The following is a 22,155-nucleotide window of genomic DNA, read 5'->3' as shown; positions in this document are numbered from 1 at the left end:
TATTTTAAAGGAAACTTATAAGATTGCACAATAATCATAATATCAGGGTCAATTCGAATTTCCATGTGTCCTTTGGGTTTGCAAGTTTTTTTTAACCACCCTAATACTGTTCTTTATTAACTGGCATAAAAAATAAGTGCAGGTACCAAGATTGCCCAGAAAATAATGACAATATCATTATTTTAAAGTTGTGTTTTACTTTATTTTTAATAGCAGCATTTTTTATACTCGTTCATTTTGTCCATTTTAGGACTGAGCTTAAAATACTAACTCACTATTCATACAGAGTGTACTGAACAATAACTGTACTCCTTTAACATGAAATATTTCCAGTTCAGTTTCACATGAACTGCCTACATTTGAAAATAAACTATCTTTAAAATAAAATTTATGCTTCTGTTAATTAAAGTTTATCTTAAATGCTGACAGTTTTTTCACAGAAGATTAAATTTTCTTACATAAATTTCATCAATATAATAAAATCAATTAATTATGATCACTATCATGCAAGTTTTTATATTGAGATTTAGAACTACATCTCTCACAACATAATAGGACTGGATCAAAATAAGTTATTGGAGTAATTAAAAATAAGTTATTGAACTTTCAAAAGTTTTATGACAAAGTTATATGAATGACAAATATTGTTAGGTTATTTTTGAACTTCACAATAAATTATCTAAATAAGAGTATATACAGTGAGACAGGCATTTCAATCATATTAACAAACTAAAACATAATTACTGAGAACACTTTTTAAAGATGAACGATAATTCGTGCCTGTAAAATAGTTGTTTACTTCAGGTGTCTTATAGCAATCTGTCATAGTTTTCCTAATATAGCTTTGAAAATCTTCACATTTATAACTTCACAGAGTGTAGCTGGACTGATCATTCTTAATAGATACATGAACTCTGAAATTCTACACTCAAATTATAAAGATTGTAAATAGACTAGAAAAACAGCTGCTACAATGATACTACAAATTTTAACCTAAAGGCAAGTGTCAAAATATAATTATCTTGGTTGGTCGTGGTAGCACATACCTGTAATCCCAGCAGCTTGGGAGGCTGAGGCAGGAGGACCATAAGTTCAAAACCTACCTCAGCAACTTAGCAAGACCCTGTCTCTAAATAAAATATAAAAAGGGCTGAGGATGTGGCTCAGTGATTAAGTGCCCCTGAGTTCAAAATAATAATAATAATAAGAAGAAGAAGAACAACAACAACAACAAAACAACAATAATGTATACACACATATACATACATATAAAAATTCTTCGCAATAAATATAAGATATAGGCTAAAACAACCTCATTTACACAAACAATTTGCATGTCAAAGTATTAGTGTTCTAATAGTTTTAAATACAAAGTTGTTTTTTTAAAATTTAAACCCCAGTATTCCCTAACAATATAGGTAACTACAGATTTTTAAAAATATACCTTTATTTTTTATTTACTTATATGTGATGCTGAGAATCAAACCCGCATGCTAGGCAAGCACTCTACCACTCAGCCACAAGTCCAGCCCCAGTTAACTATAGATTTAATGAAATTTTATTGTAAACATTCAATAGTTTTAATACTCTAAAACTAGCAAATTTGTGGTTTTTATTCCCTAACAAGAGTCCACATTAAAAAAAAAGTATCATGATCTTATTTACACATAAACACATAAGATTTAGATACAAATTATAAAATCTGATTGAAGTGCTAAATCATAAACGTAGTAAAACCACTTCTAAAACCTTAGCACTTTACTTACGGTTGCTTGCATCCTCTTTAATTTTCTCATTCAACTGCTGCTCCCACAGCTACCAATGGCTGCTATAAGATTCAACAGTTTCTGCTTCCAGATGTTCCAATTTGTTCTGATTCACTAAATAATGAGGTATCTTCATTGGCAAGTCAAATTTCACATTGCCTTTAGTCTAATAAGGCAACCTTTAGAAACCATTTCGGTAACATCTTATATCATTAGAGCTGTCCAGTGAAAACGCATGTAAAAGCAGGATGTTAAAGGAATAACCAATTACCAGTATACTCATCAATACCAACCTCCAACCTCACTATCAAATTAGCCAATGTACAGTAAGCTTCCTATTGTATATGAATGTATCTGGTCACCATAGCAACTAAATCAACAAAGAGCTGTAGTAGCATCTGCTTCTGGATCATTCAACGTCAGTTAATAATTAAGAATTTAAGAGTATGCTGTTTCCAAATGTGTTTTGTTTTAAAGCCATATATCTAGTTATTTTATCTTTGTTCTCTGATCTTGGAGTATGTCAATATATTCATAGTAAACATACACTATATGTAGCTATATATTAAGGAAGTAGACAGTGCCAGTGTCTCTACTATTACTAAACCCCCTGTATCTAAAAATTATAATCTATTAATGCTTTAATTTTAAAACTGATTTTATAACTTCAATCTGCTTATCAAAGATGGGTAACAATCTTATAATAATTTATGAATCCTTAACAATCACATGAACACATATAGGATAAAAACCTTTATAGTCTTATGTACAATACAGTAGTTTTTTTAGTATACAGAGTTGTACATCCAACACCACAGCACATTTCAGAACACTTTCATTAACTCAGAAAAACTTTTGTAGGCTGTCATGTCTGGCTTCTTTCATTTAGTATAATGTTTCCCAGGTTCATCCAGGTTGTAGCTTATATTGAAGGATTCCCTTGCCAGTTTATGGCTAAATACTATTTCATTGTATAGATAGATCACATTTTGTTTATCCATTTGCCTACAAATGGATATTAGAAATGCTTTCACTTTTTGTCTACTATGAATGCTGCTGTATAACTTTATTATTATTATTTTTGTCATGGGAATGTTTTGATTTCTCCTATGAGTGGAATTGCTGGGTCATGCGGTAATTCTTTTTAATAGAGGAACTGCCAGATTGTTTTACAAAGTGGAGTTACCAGTGTAACAACCTTGCCAGCATTATTCTCTCTCTCTCTCTTTACACTATACTGGGAATTGAACCCAGGAGCACTCTACCACTAAGTTACATCCTCATCTCTTTTCATTTTTTGAGGCAGTATCTCACTAAGTTTCCCAGGCTGATCTCAAACTTATGATCCTCCTGCCTCAGCCTCCTGAGTCTGGGATTACAGGCATACAACACCACAAATGGCTTTCTCCTTTTATATTCTAGTCACCCTAGCATTTCCTTGATGAGTAATGTTGCTAAGAATCTTTCCATTTGCTTATTGGATATATAAATAACTTTGAAAAACGACTTTTCAAATCCTCTGCCCACCTTTTCATTGAGTTGTAAGAGCTGTCTATATATACTGAATACAAGCCCATTATCAGATAATGGTTTGCAAACCCTTTCTCCCAATTTTGAGGGATTTCTTCAGTTTCTTGGTAGTGTCTTCTGTCACACCAAGCCCATTATCAGATAATGGTTTGCAAACACTTTCTCCCAATTTTGAGGGATTTCTTCAGTTTCTTGGTAGTGTCTTCTGTCACACAAAACCATTAAATTTTGAGGAAGTACACTATATTTTTCTTTTTTTACTTGTACTTTGGGTGTCTTATCTAGAAACCATTCTATAATTCAAAATCATAGAGATGTATCTCTATGTCCTATTTTTAGAGTCTCAAGTTTAGCCCTTTTTTTTAGGATTTTGACTCACTTTTTAGTTAATTTTATATATGGGATGGTAAAGTTGACTTCATGTTTCTACATGCGGTAACTGAGTTATGTAGCTTTATTTATTGAAAAGATTATTCTTTTCCCCATTGATTCTCCTAGGCACCTTTGTCAAAAACCAACTGACCATAAAGGTAAAGTTTTTTTCTGAACCATGAATTCTATTCCGGTGATCTCTGTCTATCCTATGCTAGTACCGATATGTCTTGATTACTTTAACTTTGTAGTTAAATTTTAAAATTGGGAAATGTTGAATCCTCCAACTATGTTCTTTTTGTTATTCTGGGTGCCTTGCATTTCCATATGAGTTTTAGGCTCAACTCATCAATTTCTACAAAGAAATAAGCTGAGATTTTAGTAGGTGATATGTTGAATATGTACACTTTGGAGAGTACTGCCATCTTAACATTAAGTCTTCTAATCTTTGATCATGGGATGTTTTTCCATGTTTCATAATTTCTTCCAATGATGTTTTATAGATTTCAGAGTATAAATCTTGTACTTATTTTGTTAAATTTATTTCTATTTTATTCTTTTTGACTCTACTGTAAATGAAAATGTTTTCTTAATTTCATTTTCACACTGTTGACAGTCCATATATAGAGATATACAATTGATTTTTTGAAATTGAACTTGTATTCTACAACCATGATGAGTTTATTAGTTCTTATAGTTTTTAATGGATTCTTTAGGATTTTCTTTTTACAAGATCAAGTTATCTTTGAATAGTTTTATTCCTTATTTATTTATTTGAATAGGGTTTTATTTTCCAGTCTAGAGACCTTTCATTTCTTTACTTACTTATTTGCCCTGGCTATACTTCCAGTATAACTGTTGAAGAGAAGCAGTGAAAGCAGGACAACCATCTCTTAAATTCTAATCTTAAAGGAAAAGCATTCACTCTTTCACAACTAAATATAATGTGTGTGTGTGTGTGTGTGTGTGTGTGCACGCGCACGCGCGTGCTTGTGCTTCGCAGATGGTTGAAGTTTCTCCCTGTTCCTTATTTTATTTTTTTAGTCAAATGATGTTGAGTTCAGTCAAATATTTCTTCTGAGCCTAGTGAGATGACTATGTGTGGTTTTTATCCTTTTGCTATTATGTAGTATAGTACAATGGTTATTTTATGTTTAAGGAACCACTTTTACATTCCTGCACTAGGTCCCAGGTTAGCTGAAGTGTATAATTACAAGTTACTGGATTTGGTTTGCTAGTATTTTGTTGAAGATTTTGTGTTTATATTCATATGGGTCATGGATATGTAGTTTTCTGTGATGGCTTTGCAGGTTTAGGTTTGTTAATTCATCCTTAATGTTTGGTGGAATTTGACAGAGAAGTCATTCGGGTCTGATTTTGGGTGGACAGTTTTGGGATGCAAATTCAATTATTTTACTTGCTGCAGTTATATTCAGATTTTATATTTTTTCTTTGGATTTAGTTTTCATTATTTTGTGGCTTTCTAGATATTTATCCAGTTCATCTAGGGCATCTATTTGTTGGCATTCAACTGTTCATACTATTTTCTAATAGTCCCTTTTATTTAGGTAAGGTCTGTGGTGATGTCGCCTCTTCACTGGATTTCGTTTGCTCTTTTCTTTCTAGTTGCTTCAGGTGGAAGGTTAGATTATTGATCTGAGATCTTTTTTTTTTTTTTAAACATAGGCTTTCCTAGTTAAAAACTTTCCTTTAAGCAGTGCTTTAGCTGTAACTTATAGTTTTGTATGCTATATTTTTGTTTCCATTCATCTGAAAGTATATTCTAATTTCTCTTATGATTTCTTCTTTGGCCTATTAGTTATTTATGAATATATTGTTTAATCTATAATATATGTGATTTCTCCAAATTTCTGTGCATAACTGAGTTCTAATTTCATGCCATTGTGTTTAGAGATTGTGTTATTTCTAGCTTTTAAAATTTCTTGAGGTTGGTTTGTTTTATGGTCTAGTGTTATGGTTTGAATATGTGGTGTCCCTAAAAGCTATGTGTGAGACAATGCAAAAATGGCCAGAGGTAAGTAAAATGACTGAATTATTAGAACCTTAACCTATCAGTGGATTAATCTGCTAATATGGATTAACTGGGTAGTAACTGTAGGCAAGTAAGGTGTAGCTGAAGGTGGTAGGTCATTGGAGAGTGACTTTGGGATTTATATTTAATCCCTGGTGAGCACAGCTCTACTTCTCATTGCCATGTCTTGAACTGCTTTCCTCTGCCATGCCCTTCTGCCTCATCTTGGGCCCAGAGCTATAGAAATGACAAACCATGAACTGAACTTCTGAAAACTGTGAACCCCCCCAAAACTTTCCTGCTTCTAATTGTTCTTGTTCTTTTGGTCACAGCAACGAAAAATTATCATGAACACTGGTCCATGTGCACTTGAAAAGATTATATATGTTCCTGTTGGTGGTGGTATGTTCTACAGATAGATGTCTGTTAGATTTACAGTGTTTACATTTCCTATTTTCCTTGCTGACCTTCTGCCTAGTTCTATTCATTATTGAAAGCAGAGTACTGAAGTTTCCAGCTATATTGTTTAATTGTATATTTCTTCCTTCAACTCTGTCAATTATCACTTCAGGCGTTTGTGGAGATCTTTTATTAGGTAGACTGACTCTTTCATCATTATAAAATCAATAATGGCTCTGGTAATGTTTTTTGACTTATAAGTTTACTTCTTTGATCTCAATACAGTTTCATTATAATTATAGAGACCTTCACTTCTACTTTGGTTATAGTTCACATGGAATATTTTCCCATCTACATGTTTTTTCATCCTTTAATTTCAGTTGGTTTGTATCTTTGATTAAAAAGTGTATACTTTGTGAAAAAGCACATGGACTTTTATCTCATGCCAATAACTGTCTTTTCACTGTTATGTTTAATCCACTTGTAGTTAATATGATTAGTGATAAAGTAGAATTCACATCTACCATTTTTCTATTTGGTTTTTGTATATTTTATGCCTTTTTTCTCAATTCATCTATTACTGACTTTTTTGTGTGCATGTTAAACATTGCCTAATGTTCTAACTTGAGTTGTTTTTATTATATTCTTTTAATTTGTTTTCTTAGTAGATATCTTGAGGATTACAATTAAACTCTTAATTTATAACAACGTTGTACCTACTAATTCCAACTGTATATAAAAACTGTTACTTTACAGCTGTTCCCTCTTCCATCCTTTGTGCCATTAGCCAATTATTAACTACATGTTTATACATTATAAGTCAATCGACAGTGTATAATTATTGCTCTCTGAAAATTTCTCTTAAATTAGAAGAATTAAAATATATATATTTGCCTAGTTACTTTTACGGATACTCTATTTCTTCATATGGATTCAGTTACTGTTTTATGAACAGTCCTAGTAAAAATACAAGGAGACAGTATTGAAAAGGCATTCATTAGGATGCGTCATTTTCAAATTACTTTATTTGTTTCAACTGAACTATTATTTACTTAGAATCAAATGTTTTCAAATTTTGAATTTAAGCTCAATTTCCTTTTTTTACTTCAAAATGACTGAGACTAGGGAGCAGAAGATCTAGATTCTGGTCTCGATGCTGCCACTCAGTGTGTAACCTAGGACAAGGTAATTAGCTGTGAACTTTATTTAGTTTCTCTATTTGTAAAAAATGTAAATTAGATTATTTTTCTGTATTCCCTTTCAGGTTTGAAATTCTATCTTAATTTTATCATACTCATTCTTTTTCTTAAAAAAAAAAAAAAAAAAAAGACCAGATCCCTCCTTTAATTCCACTTCTACAGCTGATATTCTCTAAAAGATCTACACTACTTTGAAGGGAGATCAGTAGAAGAAAGGGCCCAAGGGGAGGGAGGAAAAGAGGGGAAGGACAAATACTGAGGAATGATATTGGCCAAAATATGTTGCTATATTATGTACATGAACTAATATGTAATAATGAATTCCTCCACTATGTGTAATGCACCAAAAAAGATGGAAAAAAAAGATCTGCATTACTTTATGTAGGAATGGACAGAGAAGCCAATCAATTCTAGAACAGATTTCAATCCATCTAGTGATGTAGTTACCCATTAGCCTGAATAATTTTTTATAAAGGAGTCAATTAAATACTTATTGAACAAACGCAGAATAAATGAACTAAAGGTATCTTAATCTGGAGGTACAACAAACAACTTCAAATATTCAGAGGGTTGTCACATAAGGGATGAAAAACTTGTCCAGTACTCTACAAAAGGCACAACTTGAACCAAGGGATAAAGACAAGCAACCTATAGGCTTTGGAAAGTTGTACAAAGTGTATCCCTTTGTAATAACATCTTTCCCCATGTAATACATTCCACACTACCATTCTTCTGAAAGGTGAAAATGGAATTTACTTCACATGAACATCTTAAGTTGCATTTTCACAGCAGGCCCTCCACTGCCAGCAATAGGTGCACTCGCATTTTGTAATAAATCTAAAATTAACAAACTGACATACTAAGGAAATGGCCTATTTGTTCCTCAGCTAGATTTCTGTATTCTACACTAATTATTTTCAGGAGGTGGGGGAAGCATATTCACCAGAGGGTGATTTATAATCCCAGCAATTCAGGTAGTGCCCTTAAGGGCAGTCATCCTCAAATTCCAAATGGATCATTACGACATCAATCAATGGTACAAATAGGAGTGTGGTATATGCTGCAGCAGGGACAACAGTTGATAACCATTATTCTATATTAAGCAGGAGAGCTTACTTTTAAGGGTCACTAGGGAACATAAACTAACCACATAATATTGATGGCTCCGACCAAATTGTATTACAAAATGAGAATTGTTTAAGGACAAAATGTATGCAATATACTTTATACACATATTTCACATACTTAGTAAGGAATGCTGAGGTATTTAAATCCGCAATAAACTGAAAATAAAAAATTTAATTTCCATATTTGTCAGTATATACAATTCTGAATGTACCTTCAACTCAGAATAAATGTTTTTAAGGAAAGCCATGTAATTGGTCCATCTGGCTAAATGCTGTTCATTGGGGATTGGTGGAACTGGGGCAGGCTCTGATAAGGGAATAAATCTAATAAAGGAAATATCTAGGCTGCCAACTGGGTTTGTGGGAAGAATGCTTTTCTGTGATGAAGAGTTGACTTGCCATCCTTATTATAATGCACCTTTCACTGCCTTTTCTACACAAGTTCAAGAAAGGCTGCAAAATCACTGATTACTGAGAGACCAGGGCCAATGCTTGTTTCCTTGTTGCATTTCTGTTTCCATTGTTGGCTGGACAATTTCAGACCAATGGTGAATGCCGAAGGTCCTAAAGATTTTAGGGAAATCTCTCTGCTAGATTCTTTGTTCTACTGATCAAATTCCCTCAAGTTCAGAATCTATAGAATTTATAATAGGTGTCATTATTTTCCAGAGATAGCATGAATTATTCATGTCATTATAAGTAAATATAAAATTAGAAGCTGATTATACATTGTGGGTATAGCAACTTTGAACTCCTGGTTCTTGTACTGAGCTAGCAACTTCAAGAAAATGAAAGCACTTTATGCCATTACTGCTACTGCATATTCCTGTATGGTCTCATGGCTACATGTTCTCCTAGCCAGAATAATTTCCCTCAAGGATTATTCTCATCATTTCATTATCTATTTTTTAACTTGTTTGGCTACTTATTGCTTATTATCTCAAATCTAAAATTTGGAATATAATATTTAAAACCTTTATCAAATACTCAGTCTATAATGCATAATCTCATGTCATTAGCTTTTTTACTGTAAAATATTTCAAATATACAGAAACTCAGGAAGTATTATATTCATTCTTTACAGAATTATGTTGACAAATGATGCTCTTTTGAAGGTGAGCTATACAAGTTTATAGATAATTTTGCTGAACTTAGAGCATTATCTTTTTCATCCTTTAAAAAATATTCTCAATGTACCATGTGTTATCATTTGGAACTGGGATGTTTCCCAAAGGCTCACATGTTGAGGGCTTGCTCCTCAGCTGATGGTTGTTTTGGGAGGAAATTTGTGGGAAGGGGTTGTTAGATCATCAGAGGAGTGTCTTTGAAGGGACCATCTTGTCCCAATCCCTTGAGGTAAGCAGTTTTGCTCTACCATATGCTCCCTGCCATGATGTTCTGCCTTACCATAGGCCCAGAAACAATGGAGCCAAGTGACCATGGACTGAAACCTCTGAAAACATGAGCCAAAATAAATCTTGCCTCCATTTAAGCTTTTCTCAGTATTTTGTCATAGTGACAGAAAGCTGACTTAACACATTATTTTTCTATTAATTGTTTTGATTAGTTTATATCAGTGATACCACACTTTACATATCAATAACTTGTTACTTTATTCAATATTGATTTTTTTAAAATTTTAAGATGTATATGAACACAATACATTTATTTTACTTATTTATTTTTATGTGGTGCTGAGTGAGGATCCAACCCAGTGCCTCACCCATGCAAACAAACACTCTACCACTGATCCACAACCCCACCCCTCAATATTGAGTTTTTGAGATTTATCCATAGCATAAATTCATACACTGGAATACTGGTATACAGTATTCTAATATTTCATTGTATGAATCTTCTAAAATCTATCCATTCCCCTGCTTTGGAACACTTACATGATGCAATGAATAGTTAAGTACACATGCCTTCGTATACATGTAAAAAACATTCTATAAGATATACATCTAAAAGCATATGTTAAATTTGGGGTATATACTTTTTTTGCCTTATTAAATATTACCAGATCACCCTCCTCCCAAAATGGTTGTGCCAGCAGTGCATGAGGGATTCCACTGTTCCATACCTTTCTCAGGTTTCTTGTATTTAAATCCTTATTGAGGTTTTAACTTGCATTCCCCTCTTTTAAAGCATAGCACCAATTTTCCTTCTTCCCTGAAATCTTTAATTAGTACCATAAATCATCCCAGGAAGAGAGTATACTTTGTATACAGGTACTCTGTAGCTAATTTCCTTTCTGTATATAATAAAAATTAATAATGTGTCAGGTTCACCAGCTGTTTTAGCTTTAAAATGCTAGTTTTGGAATTGTACAGAGAAATGTGTAGTGATTAATAACATGTTTAGAAACAAATATGAGACCTGGGATTGATGCTCACTAGTTAAAGAACAGGTATTTTATTCAGACACTCCCCAAGAGAAAAGCATAATGGATAATTCAAAGTCATGTTGAAATCTTATAAAAAGTAAAATTTTTTTCACATATAATCAAATATTAAGCACTTTTGGTGCATACTTGTTTACAGTACTATGTGTGGATATGGCAGGGAGTATATGCATATACAATTATAAATCTTTAGGGACAGAAATTATACTTGTTCATCTTAGGAGTGGTTACTTTAGTATATGCTAATGAAGTTGAATTGTATTTTAGTTCCTAAAAAATGCATTATTTGAGAATCATCACAGCTAAGCAATTTTAAATCCAATGATTTATGGTTTGTCACAGTCATAATTCCTACCCATCTATGGGAGCAGGCACAGGAAGATATTTAGGAGACAATTTAAAATATCAAAGAAAACAGTGGTGGCAATAAAGGATTTTTTCTAATCATATTTTGAGGCGAGGGGAAAATATGAACTACTATTACTTAAAATAATAATTATTAAACAACAAAAACTATGTGACTGAGTTGGCTAATTTTGGACTCATCCAAACTAAATATTTAAAAAAACTTACACATGAAGAAGAGGATCTTCCCCATCTCTCACAAAAGCAAAAACAGAAAATAAAACCTAGAAAATGTTCTTATTCATTATTATTCAAATTTATTTTCATTGATATAGGAGGCACATGAATATTCCCTCTAAAATTCCAATGATAAAAACATTTACCTTAATAACTAAAGGACTCACAATTCTAAATGTTGGTTTGGCTGTAGACCAACTGCCAACAATATAATGCTGAGGGAAGTATAAACTGGTACTGCTTCTTTGGAAAAAAATTTTTTTCAGCCATCAGTGAGATGCAGAAAAATAACCATATCCTAGAGATGGGCAGTGGAAATTTTGGGGAAATAAGAAGCAATACTTTTGGTGTTTGAGGGAATCTGAAAGGAATTCAGCTGATTTTGAGGTGTTCTGGGATAAGTAGAGATAATAAAAATAAAAGCTAGCTCCCATTCAAATAAACATATTTCCTATGATCCCTGCATTCGACTATCAACAGTATACCCAAAGAAATGCATGCACATGTATAACCAGTCAATTGTGAAAATGTTCTTGAAGCAATATTTGTGATAGCCCCAAATTGAAAACAACCCAAATTTTCATCAATAGTAGAACAAATAAAGAAACTAGAACATATTCATGTAATAAAATATTAAACACAGCAAATACTATGCTACAGGTAGTAACATTATGAATCCCATATATGCAACATTGAGCAAAAGAAGGTAGACACAAAATAATATTCTATAATTCTATTTACATAAAATTTAAAAAACCCAAAACTAATCTTTAGTTTGAAATGGAAGGAGAGTTTCCTGTGTCCAGAATTTTCTCTTCTGTGATGTACATGTATGTACAATTGGAATTACATGCTTTTTCCTTTTTTCAACTGCTAGGGCTTTAAAAAATCAACAGAGTAATAAATTAACAACAAAAAAATACCAATGGCTTTGTTACCCTTAGTGGTCTCATAATTTCTATATTTCTGCCTTAAATAATGTATTTTTCTTGGAATCTAAACTCTATTTGTACAGAGATTAAGACCACGTTACATGATTAGGGATCTTACATATTTAGCTTTGAATCCTGGTTTTTGCCTTTCAGGTGCTCTATTACTTAATTAACTTAGTAACAAATAACTGAACACTTCTCTAATTCTGCTAGTCTCTTAAGACATTATATTTAAATAGTAAAGGGCCTAACTCAGTATCTGATACATGGTAAGAGCTCAAATGGTATTTATTATTATCTTTTTTTATTACAGCCCAAAATACCTCAAAATCAAATGAAGTTCTTACACTCTCTCAAATATCAAACATGCTGTCACTTCGGTAATCTTCATTGTGGAAGACTCATTTTTTTTTTTTTTTTAACAAATATTTGTTGCCTTTCCCTTAAGTAAGATTTCCTCCAGCTCACTGATGGCAGGTCTGCAATGTGAACAGAGGTCAGTATGTTGTCCACTGTGACACCAGCAACATCTATACAGAGGCCACATCTCATCAAAGATTATATGGGCACAGCCACAGCTAATTTGTGGAGGACATGCAGAATGAACAATAAACCTTTTGGTAAACTACTGAGATTGAGGCTGTTTGTTCCCATAAAAATAATCTTGCAGCTGGGCACGGTGGCGCATACTGTAAACCCAGTGGCTCAGAAGCCTGAGGCAGGAGATCACAAGTTCAAAGCCAGCCTCAGCAAATCAGTGAGGCCCTAAGCAACAGAGACCCTGTCTCAAAATACAAAATAAAAAGGGCTGGGATGTGGATCAGTGCTTAAGCACCATGGGTTTAATCTGGTACCAGAAACAAACAAATAAAACAAAACCCCACAACAAAAAAATAATAATCTTGCTTACTGTGACTGATAAGATTTATTTTAGTGAATGGTCTTGTTATCTACCTGAACATTCAAAGAAAATGCCTGGGGAAATTTTTATTCTTTCAAGTCTTGTTTATTTATTTTACCTCTGTAATATTTCTCAAATTGTGCATCATTAACAAGACCATAATTCAGGTTTTGAAAACTTAATGATACTTTCTTTCCTCAGCTTTGAGCCCCTTAAACATTTCAATCTGCCTGGGAAAGACTGCCTCTTCACAGAAATAGATCATTTTTATCAAGGGTCTGGCCAGGAACATACTTCTCATTTATCTGTCAATCCCAAATTTTCAGTCCCAATGACCTGCTTGAAATCATTGTGGGGCTATTTACAGGCAATCAGAAACCACTCTATAGCCCAAAGCCTCTTGGAATTATTAAAAATAGCCAATCCTAGATTATTTACTCTACTCTGCCTTCTATTCCCTGAAGGCTTTCCCAGTAAAGGTTTTGGCTTAGGCTTTCTTCCAGTTCTTACTTCTAATTCCTGACCAAAATCTGCTGCTATCTCTGTAGCTTTGCCTGCCTTCTTTGGAAAATATAATAAACATCTTTCAGTAGTACTGGTCTCTGTAGTTTCTCTTAGTCATCTCCATAAAGTAAAATTCTGTGGGTACAAATAAAACAAGTTACAAAATAATGTAAAGAGATTAAAGAAATGGAGAGAATTCTGTTTAAAAAAAAAAAAAAAGCCTGAGGTTTATTTTTGATTGATTGTAATACTGGGGATTGAACCTAGGGTTGCTCTACCACTTATTTTTTGAGACAGAATCTGGCTGAGATGCCAAACTGATCTCAAATTTGTGATCATCTTGCCTCTGCCTCCCAAAGTGCTGGAGTTACAGACTAGCATCATCTGTAATTATCTAAGGTTAATTTTTTCCCCCTTTGGTACTGGGGAATTGAACCCAGGGATACTTAACCACTGAGCCACCACACCAGCCCGTTTTATATTACTTTTGAGACGGGGTGTTGATAAAGTTGCTTAGGGCCTCACTAAGTTGCTGAGGCTGGCTTTGAACTCATGATCCTCCTGCCTCAGCCTTCTGAGCCACTTGGATTACAGGCATGTCCCACTGAGCCTGGTGAGACAGATAATCTTAAACAGCCAACTGTAACAAAATTAATATGATCCTAAGAGGTACAATAGAAATCATTCCACATACTATAATATTCTCAAGAAAGTAAAGATAAGAGGTGAAATATCTGTTATTCTAATTTTTTAACATCATTCTTATACATGACACTTTTCTCTATTTGGAATTGTTTTTCAGTTCACTGTTTTAATCCAGCATCAACCAAGTGTTGTGTCTCTACAGGCAAACTCAAACTCAGCATACCAATAAGTTCTTGAGTTAAAGTAAAGAAATGTCAACTGTCAAACTTATTGTATTTCTACCTCTAATTGTCATCTATCTTTGTTTAGTTTGTTATACATTCTACATGGCTACTGGTTCACACTTTCAGATTTACAGTATAGTATGCATCCTTCATAATTATTTTTCTAGTTTCCTAATCTACTGCAAACAATTTCTATTTATTTCAATCTGCATATCTATAGTTTCTTTAGTTTTTAAAACATTTGAGTGCTTCAATTGGATCTAGCAAACATTTACTGAGCTCTTTCAGACTCATTTCACCCTCATAACTACAGCTACCCTAAGAAGACATTTCCTCCATTGTTTTTTTTAGTTGTAGTTGTACACAATACTTTTTTTTTTATTTACTTATTTTTATGTGGTGCTGAGAATCTAACTGCTGAGCCACAACCCCAGCCCACATTACCTCCATTTTTTAGAGAAGTAAACACCCAAGGATAAGTTAAAATTTTTGGCTTAGGTCATCTAAATCAAATCTATCAACTAAATTCAGTGCTCTTTCCACTCATCTTTAGCTTTCTTCCTGATAGTTAGAATACAGGGATTTTATTTACCTCCTGAAACGTGTTTTTTTGCTTTGTTTTACCCTACCCAAAACCCTATCCTATAGAACTCCTGGACCCACTTGATCTTTTAAATTTTACTCCAGCAGATTCTTCCATTCCCAGATCCTTTCTCTATATCCATCTACACCACTACAGTTACATATAGCCATGGTACCCTCAAAATTTCAAGAAAATTCTGCCAACAGACTATCTATCTTTTTTAAAAGGAATCAGAGAAAGAAGTCTTGAGAGCAATAAGATAGTTTTTCAGCCTGGTGTACTTCTCCTTAACAGAATATACAACATAGTAATTATGTCAATATAATCGCTGCTTAATAGATGTGTTTTTCAATGCATAGACTATCAACAACTTGAAACCAGTGACTGGCCTGAAGCAAAAAATTATAACAAAAAATAAGAGTCTCGTAAAAGTAAGTTAATATCGGCCACACCTATTATTTTTGTGTGGGAAAAAAACCTTAACAGACTTAAATTTGACCATGAAAAGCAAGTTAGTGAAATGAAGTTGTTGCTAGAAGCTGAGCACATGTAAAAATTAAAACCAGGACATGATGCTTTTTTGTCACGTTTATACAAACAGAAAACATTTAGAACCCAAGCCAATCACTAATGATTTTTTTAATATTTATTTTTTAGTTGGAAACAATATCTTTATTTATTTATTTTTATGTGGTGCTGAGGATTGAACCCAGGGCCTAGGCTAGCACTCTACCGTTGAGCCACAATCCCAGCCCCCACTAATGATTTTTTAATGGCAAAGTTAAGACAGTAGCCCCTAATCTTGTAAAAAAATTGTCCAGAATAGATACTAAATTTGTAAAATAACAAACTATGACTTAAACAAACAAATAAACAACTTCCCAAGGAGACAATATCTGTAAAAGGAATAAAAACTTTGTATGACCTTGTTTACATTTTAGCCTTTCTGAAACTCATTTTCTTTCATTTACAAAAATAAGAACAGGTGTACCTTACAAAATTGCTGAAAGAATTACATGAGATCATAAAATTCACATGATGTCAGTGATATAGTAAATACCCAAACTATTTCTTTTCCTCCTCATTATCATTTGTAATATCCTTAGTTTTTGTTTCCTCACCTATCACATTAAAATACCTAGCATATAAAGTGGTTGTGAAAATTAAACACATTGCCTAACTAGACATCAGCACACTGCATACTAGGTACTTATGAAAACCCATTATTCCCATCCCTTTAGGATACTGGGGAAATAAGTCAGTGCAACCACAGAGTTACACTTTTAAAGTCCTATATTAGGAAAACATATCAGCTTTTTAGGAACTGTGTATTTGCTTTTGGAAGGTGGGGGTCTGGTGAAGGGCAGATATGGGAAGAAAAGAAGATAAATTTTATGATGTTATAATGTAGGCAGTTACTTAATTGTATCATTAAGTCATAATTTCATAATGACTTGAAGGAATGATTTAGAATAATCATTAAGGTCCAAGGATTAGTAAATTGTTTATCTAAAGGAAAACAAAAACAAATTTAGTGGCAACTAAATAACACTTGAAAAATTGGACCATTAATTAGTGAAACACTTCAGAAGCAACTTCAAAAACAGTTTCATTATTTTACCATCTCTAAAAACAATATTTTAACTGGAGTTCAAAACACAAATTAACAGGAACCAATTATAGTGAAGTTTAATTCTGTGTTAAATTTTGCACTTGTGTGGAAGAAACAGATGTGTACTAGCCATAAGGAAATAAACACTTTGGTTTCCTTACCTGTTGTGTTCCATCTGCACTTACAATAGGGGCAGATAGAAGAGAAATATCACTACTTAAAATCTGAGTTGTATCCAGTAGTGGTGGATGTTCTGCCATTATCAATAAGACATTAATATACCGGATAGCCCTCCAACTCTGAAAAACAAAAAATATACAGCCATTTATGTATACAATGTTAAAATATATTAAAATATAACACATTCAAGATTTGTCTTCATTTTATAACATAAAGGGATTTTTTGTTACCCTTTTTTTAAACTCAGGAGTGCTTACCCACTGAGACACATTCCCAACCCTTTTTTGTATTTTATTAAGAGACAGGGTCTTACTGAGTTGCTTAGGGCCTTGCTAAGTTGCTGAGGTTGGCTTTGAACTCATGATCCTCCTGCCTCAGCCTCCCAAGCCACTGGGATTACAGGCATGTGCCACAGTACCTGGCTAACGGGATATTCTTGTCAAAAAAAAAATCCTGCAATACTGTGTTGACTATAGACCATTCAAGGTAATATATTTTTTATGACCTAACCAATGCTTATAAGATACATTAGAGCTAATATATTAGAACCCTCTACTTAAATTCCATGTCTATCTTTCTCTTCACCTTTACATAATATTTATTCAATTTAACCATAACCAGTACTTAATAACTAAACACAAGGGCACTAAAATACAATGATTGAATAAGGCAACTCTCCACTTAACTTTTTTTTGTCTGTGATAGACAAGGTAATTATAAAAACCCATCCTCTTCATCACCATAAAATTTACTTTGAGGAACAAGAAAAATTTAATTTAAGATTTTTTTCATTCCTTCTTTGAAAAAAAAAAGGTAGACAAACTTGCTTAGGATTAGGAAAAAAAAAAAACCTTTAAGTCTTAAATTTTAAGCTTTTACATTACTCAATCATCTGGTTTCACTACTTTTGTTGTTGTTACTGGGGATTGAACCCAGGGGGACTTAACCATTGATTAGTGAAACACTTCAGAAGCAACTTTTTTTATATTTTATTTAGAGACAGGGTCTTGCTGAGTTGCTTAGTACCTAACTAAATTGCTAAGGCTGGCTTTTGAACTCAAAATCCTCCTGCCTCAACCTCCCAAGCCACTGGGATTATAGGCGTGTGCCACTGTGCCCAGCAAGGTTTTATTTTTATTCTTGATATTCTCTTTTCAATGAATCTGATCATTTCTGTGATAAAAGTACATACATTTAGAAATCTTTAAATGTAGATACAATATGACTCATATAAATAGAAAAGATGTGTCACAGGCAATATTAGTCTACTATATACAATGCCCGCCAATTAAACAATAGTAAATTACATCTAAGATATTGAAAACTGAGCACAATCATAAATAATAAATCATTTATTCTGAAAGGCAAAATAAACATTTTGGAGTGCCTATAGTATTCTATCATTCAGTACTAAGGGTTAATAGATTTAATTTTTATGAGACTGAATTCATGTTATTTTAAAAGTCTTCAAGTTTTGCAGAAACTTTTATACAAATTGATTTAACCTGAAAATAATTTTCCATTTAGGTATATAAAAACTGCTCTAAGATTTTTAAAAATATCCAATACAGGTATATTTAAAGATTTCATACTTAAAACCATTGCATGAATCATTTTGTATTATTTAACTGTCTCATGAAAATACATGTTACTTAACCATAGCATTTATTTATGTATACCTGGATGTGTATGTGTGTGTTTACGAGCAAATTAATGTCTGGCACACTCTGCTTTATTAAATTACTTCAAGTTCAGTGAAAATGCTGAGTGTTTTAAATTTTTCAAATAATTTCTATTTTTGAAATATAGGAAGAATTATGAGATAGGAAAGAGTCAATGTATTATTTTCCCTCTTGCATGTCACAAAATTTAGTGTAAGAAGAAACATCCAGGAAGTTAATACATGATTAAAGAGAGACTTTGTAAGTAATTCAGTTTTCTTTCTTTTCTACTTCTTTTACTGGTGCATTATATTTGTACATAATGGTGGGATTCATTACAACATATTTATATGTACATACAACAATATAATTTGGCCACTATCAATTCATGACTCCATGTTCTTTTCTTATTTTTTTTGTGTGTATTGTTGGGGAATATTTTTTTTTTTTTTAATTAAGAGATAGTGTCTCATTTACATTGTCCAGGCTGGCCCCAAATTTCTATGCTCAAACAATCTTGCTTCAGCCTTCTAAGTAGCTGGACTACAGGCACGCACCACCCTACCCTGCTCATTTTTCTAAAAAGAAATTTATTAAAAATTTAAAAAACCCATTGGGTCTTTTTAATTTTGTCACTGTATCTTCTACTTGTAATATTCCATATAATATGTTTAACTAAAGCTGCAGACCCCATTATTAATTTATATTCTACAATATAATATTGAGGATAGAACCATAGTTTGGTTTTAAGAGCTAGACTACAAGCTTTACACACAGAAATGCAGGTTTCTTCTGATCCTTGCTGTTTTTTTTTTTTTTTTCCTGGAGCTGGGAATTGACCCCAGGGCCTTGTGCACGCTAGATAAGAGCTTTACCACTGAACTATGCCCCAGCCCCCTGATTCTTCCAGTTAATTCTAAGAATAGTAAGTGCTATGATAGGTTGAGTATGAAGCCACATGTTATATTAATTTAATATTACCATCCTTATTAGCATCTTTTTTAAAAACTTGTACAAGCCACCATAATTTCATTTATAAACTTTTTATTGTTGTTGTTGACCATACCATTTATACTCTATGGAAACTTCAGCCCTGCAAATGTTGCATTTAACAACCTAGAAATTCCTTTCATTCTTTGTGTAGAGAATACTATCAGTCTCTTCTTCCAATCCACTTCTAATTTTGTTACTACTTACTTTCTACATTTTCATATTATCTTGTGACCATGGGCAGACTCTTGGTTTTAGTCATGCATCTATTTTGTTCTTCATAATGTACTACTTAATATATGCAAAAAAGAAAAGAAAAAGAGTAGGAATGACTTGTAGTATTTTGTTAATGTCCATGGGATAAATACCCCACCCAATGGCCCAGCTGAAGCTAAAAGTAAAAATACTTTAAACCCACTCACAATGTAGAGCATACACTGGTTTAAAAGATGACCAAAAATTTCTGAATTTTTAACAACCAACTTTTGTATACAAGTAAAGATGGCTCTAGCATATCTACATAACAACAATGAACCATGTAGCAATAATGAGTAAAAAACTAACATTTGGGGAATGTGGATGAAGAAAACCTGGATATCTTTGTACTATATTCTTGCAAATTTTCTCTAAGTTTGAAATTTTAGTGCTAAATTAAACAATATTTTAAAAATAACTATGCTAGATAGATTATAGATCTGAATGTAAGGGTACAAAAATACTTCTAAAAGATAACACAGAATAACTCTTTAATCATGGGACACAAAAAGTTTTCTTAAATAGGATATATGTTTCTTAAGTCATAAAGAAAAAATAATTTACTGGAACTACATTTAAATATCTTTAAGAGAATAAAATGCAAACCAGACTGAGAGAAGATATTTACAAACATATATAATTAACAAAGAACACGTTTAGAATATTTATAGGCCTTCTACATATTGATTAAAAAGATAACAATAGAAAAGTAACAACAGATTTGAATATGCTCTTCATAAAAGTCAAATCAAGTGGCTAATAAACCTGTAAATATTCTCTATCAATTAGTAGGAAAACACTAATTAAAAATCATAATGATATGTCATTATGCATCTAATATTAAAATGATAAAAATGAAAAGGACCAACAATATCAAGTGGCAGTAAAGCTATGGAACAACTGCAAACTTACCAAGGAATAGAAATGAAAACTCACAAAATCACTTTGGAAAGTTTTATATTATCTACTGAAGGTGAACAAATACATACTCTATGAACCAGATATGATTCAGCTATTAGACTCCTAATGTATACTATAAAAAAATGCATGTACATGTGGACCAAACAACAAGCATGAGAAGGTACACATCAGCATGATTTGTTAATAGCACAAAAGCATATGTACCCTAAAGGCCCCTTATCAATCAATTGTAGTTGATTCATTCCATGGACTACATATGACAATAAAAATTAATGAACTAGTGACACAGGGAATAACATGGATAAATTTCACAAATACAATGCAAGTGAAAAATAGAGAATAATACATACTATATAACTTTAAGGTTCAAAAACAGAAAGGACAGTGGTTGCCTTTGGGAAGGAAGAAAGAATGAGGATAGGAGAGAGGCATGAAGGCAGTTTCTGTGGTGCTGGTACTATTCTGTCTTGATCTGAAGGCTGTCATATGCTTATTACCATTGAATTATTAACTGAGTTGTACTGATTAAATATGTACTTCTCTGTGTATATTAGTCTTCAATAAAATATTGTTTAAAAGTTAAAATGGCCATGTGATAATCTCAGTTGATGTTGAAAAAGCATTTGGCAAATTTAACACCCTTTCATGGAAAAAAACAAAACAAAACTAGGAATAGAAAGATTCCATCTCAAAATAAAGACCATATATGAAAAACCCAGAGGGAAGATCAGTGATAAAAGCTTTTCCTCTAAGATCAGGAGCAAGGCAAGGATGCTCACTTTTGCTACTTGTTCAACATAGTGATGGAAGTTATAGCCAAAGCCATTGGGCAAGAAAAAAGGTTGGGGGAAAAAGGCTGTTTTAAATGTAAAGTAAAATAATTTGTTTACAGATATTATACGTAGAAACCCTAAATATTCGAATTCATGAGTGAATTCAGTGAAGTTTCAGGATATAGAATCAATACACAAAAATCTGTAGTGTTGCCACATATTAACAACGAACAATCTGAAAAATCAAGAAGATTCCACTTATAGCATCAAAAGAATAAAATACTAAGGATAAACTTAACCTAGAAAGTGAAAGACACACTCTAAAACTACAAGTCACTGCTAAAATAAGTGTGGAAAGATATCCAATGTTCATGTATTGAAAGACTTCATATAGAGAAAATGTCCACACTACTCACAGTGATCTACAGATTCAATGCAATCCTTGAAAAATCCCACCAACATTCTTTTTGCAAGAATAGAAAAATCCATCCTAAAATTCATATGACCTCAAGAAACCTTAAATATCCAGAACAATTTTGAAAGAGGAGATGGAAGAAAAACTT

General features: G+C 32.6%; 1 protein-coding gene and 1 pseudogene across 4 annotated transcripts in view; both read right to left on the bottom strand.

Moving 5' to 3' along the window:
• Positions 1 to 22,155, bottom strand: part of Fndc3a (fibronectin type III domain containing 3A) — a 156,493-nt gene that overhangs the window by 112,243 nt on the left and 22,095 nt on the right. For all 4 annotated transcript variants that reach the window (XM_071611506.1, XM_027928881.2, XM_071611508.1 and 1 more), the window contains exon 2: positions 16,974 to 17,111. In XM_071611506.1, the coding sequence (XP_071467607.1) occupies positions 16,974 to 17,072 (99 nt within the window). In that variant the 5' untranslated portion in view covers positions 17,073 to 17,111. The remainder of the gene's footprint in view (positions 1 to 16,973; positions 17,112 to 22,155) is intronic.
• On the bottom strand, positions 8,566 to 12,734 carry LOC114087385 (COP9 signalosome complex subunit 8 pseudogene; annotated as a pseudogene).

The sequence above is a fragment of the Marmota flaviventris genome, chromosome 4 (genome assembly GCF_047511675.1).
Source record: "Marmota flaviventris isolate mMarFla1 chromosome 4, mMarFla1.hap1, whole genome shotgun sequence".
Lineage (NCBI taxonomy): Eukaryota > Metazoa > Chordata > Mammalia > Rodentia > Sciuridae > Marmota > Marmota flaviventris.
This window is presented reverse-complemented; position numbering and strand designations above follow the sequence as displayed.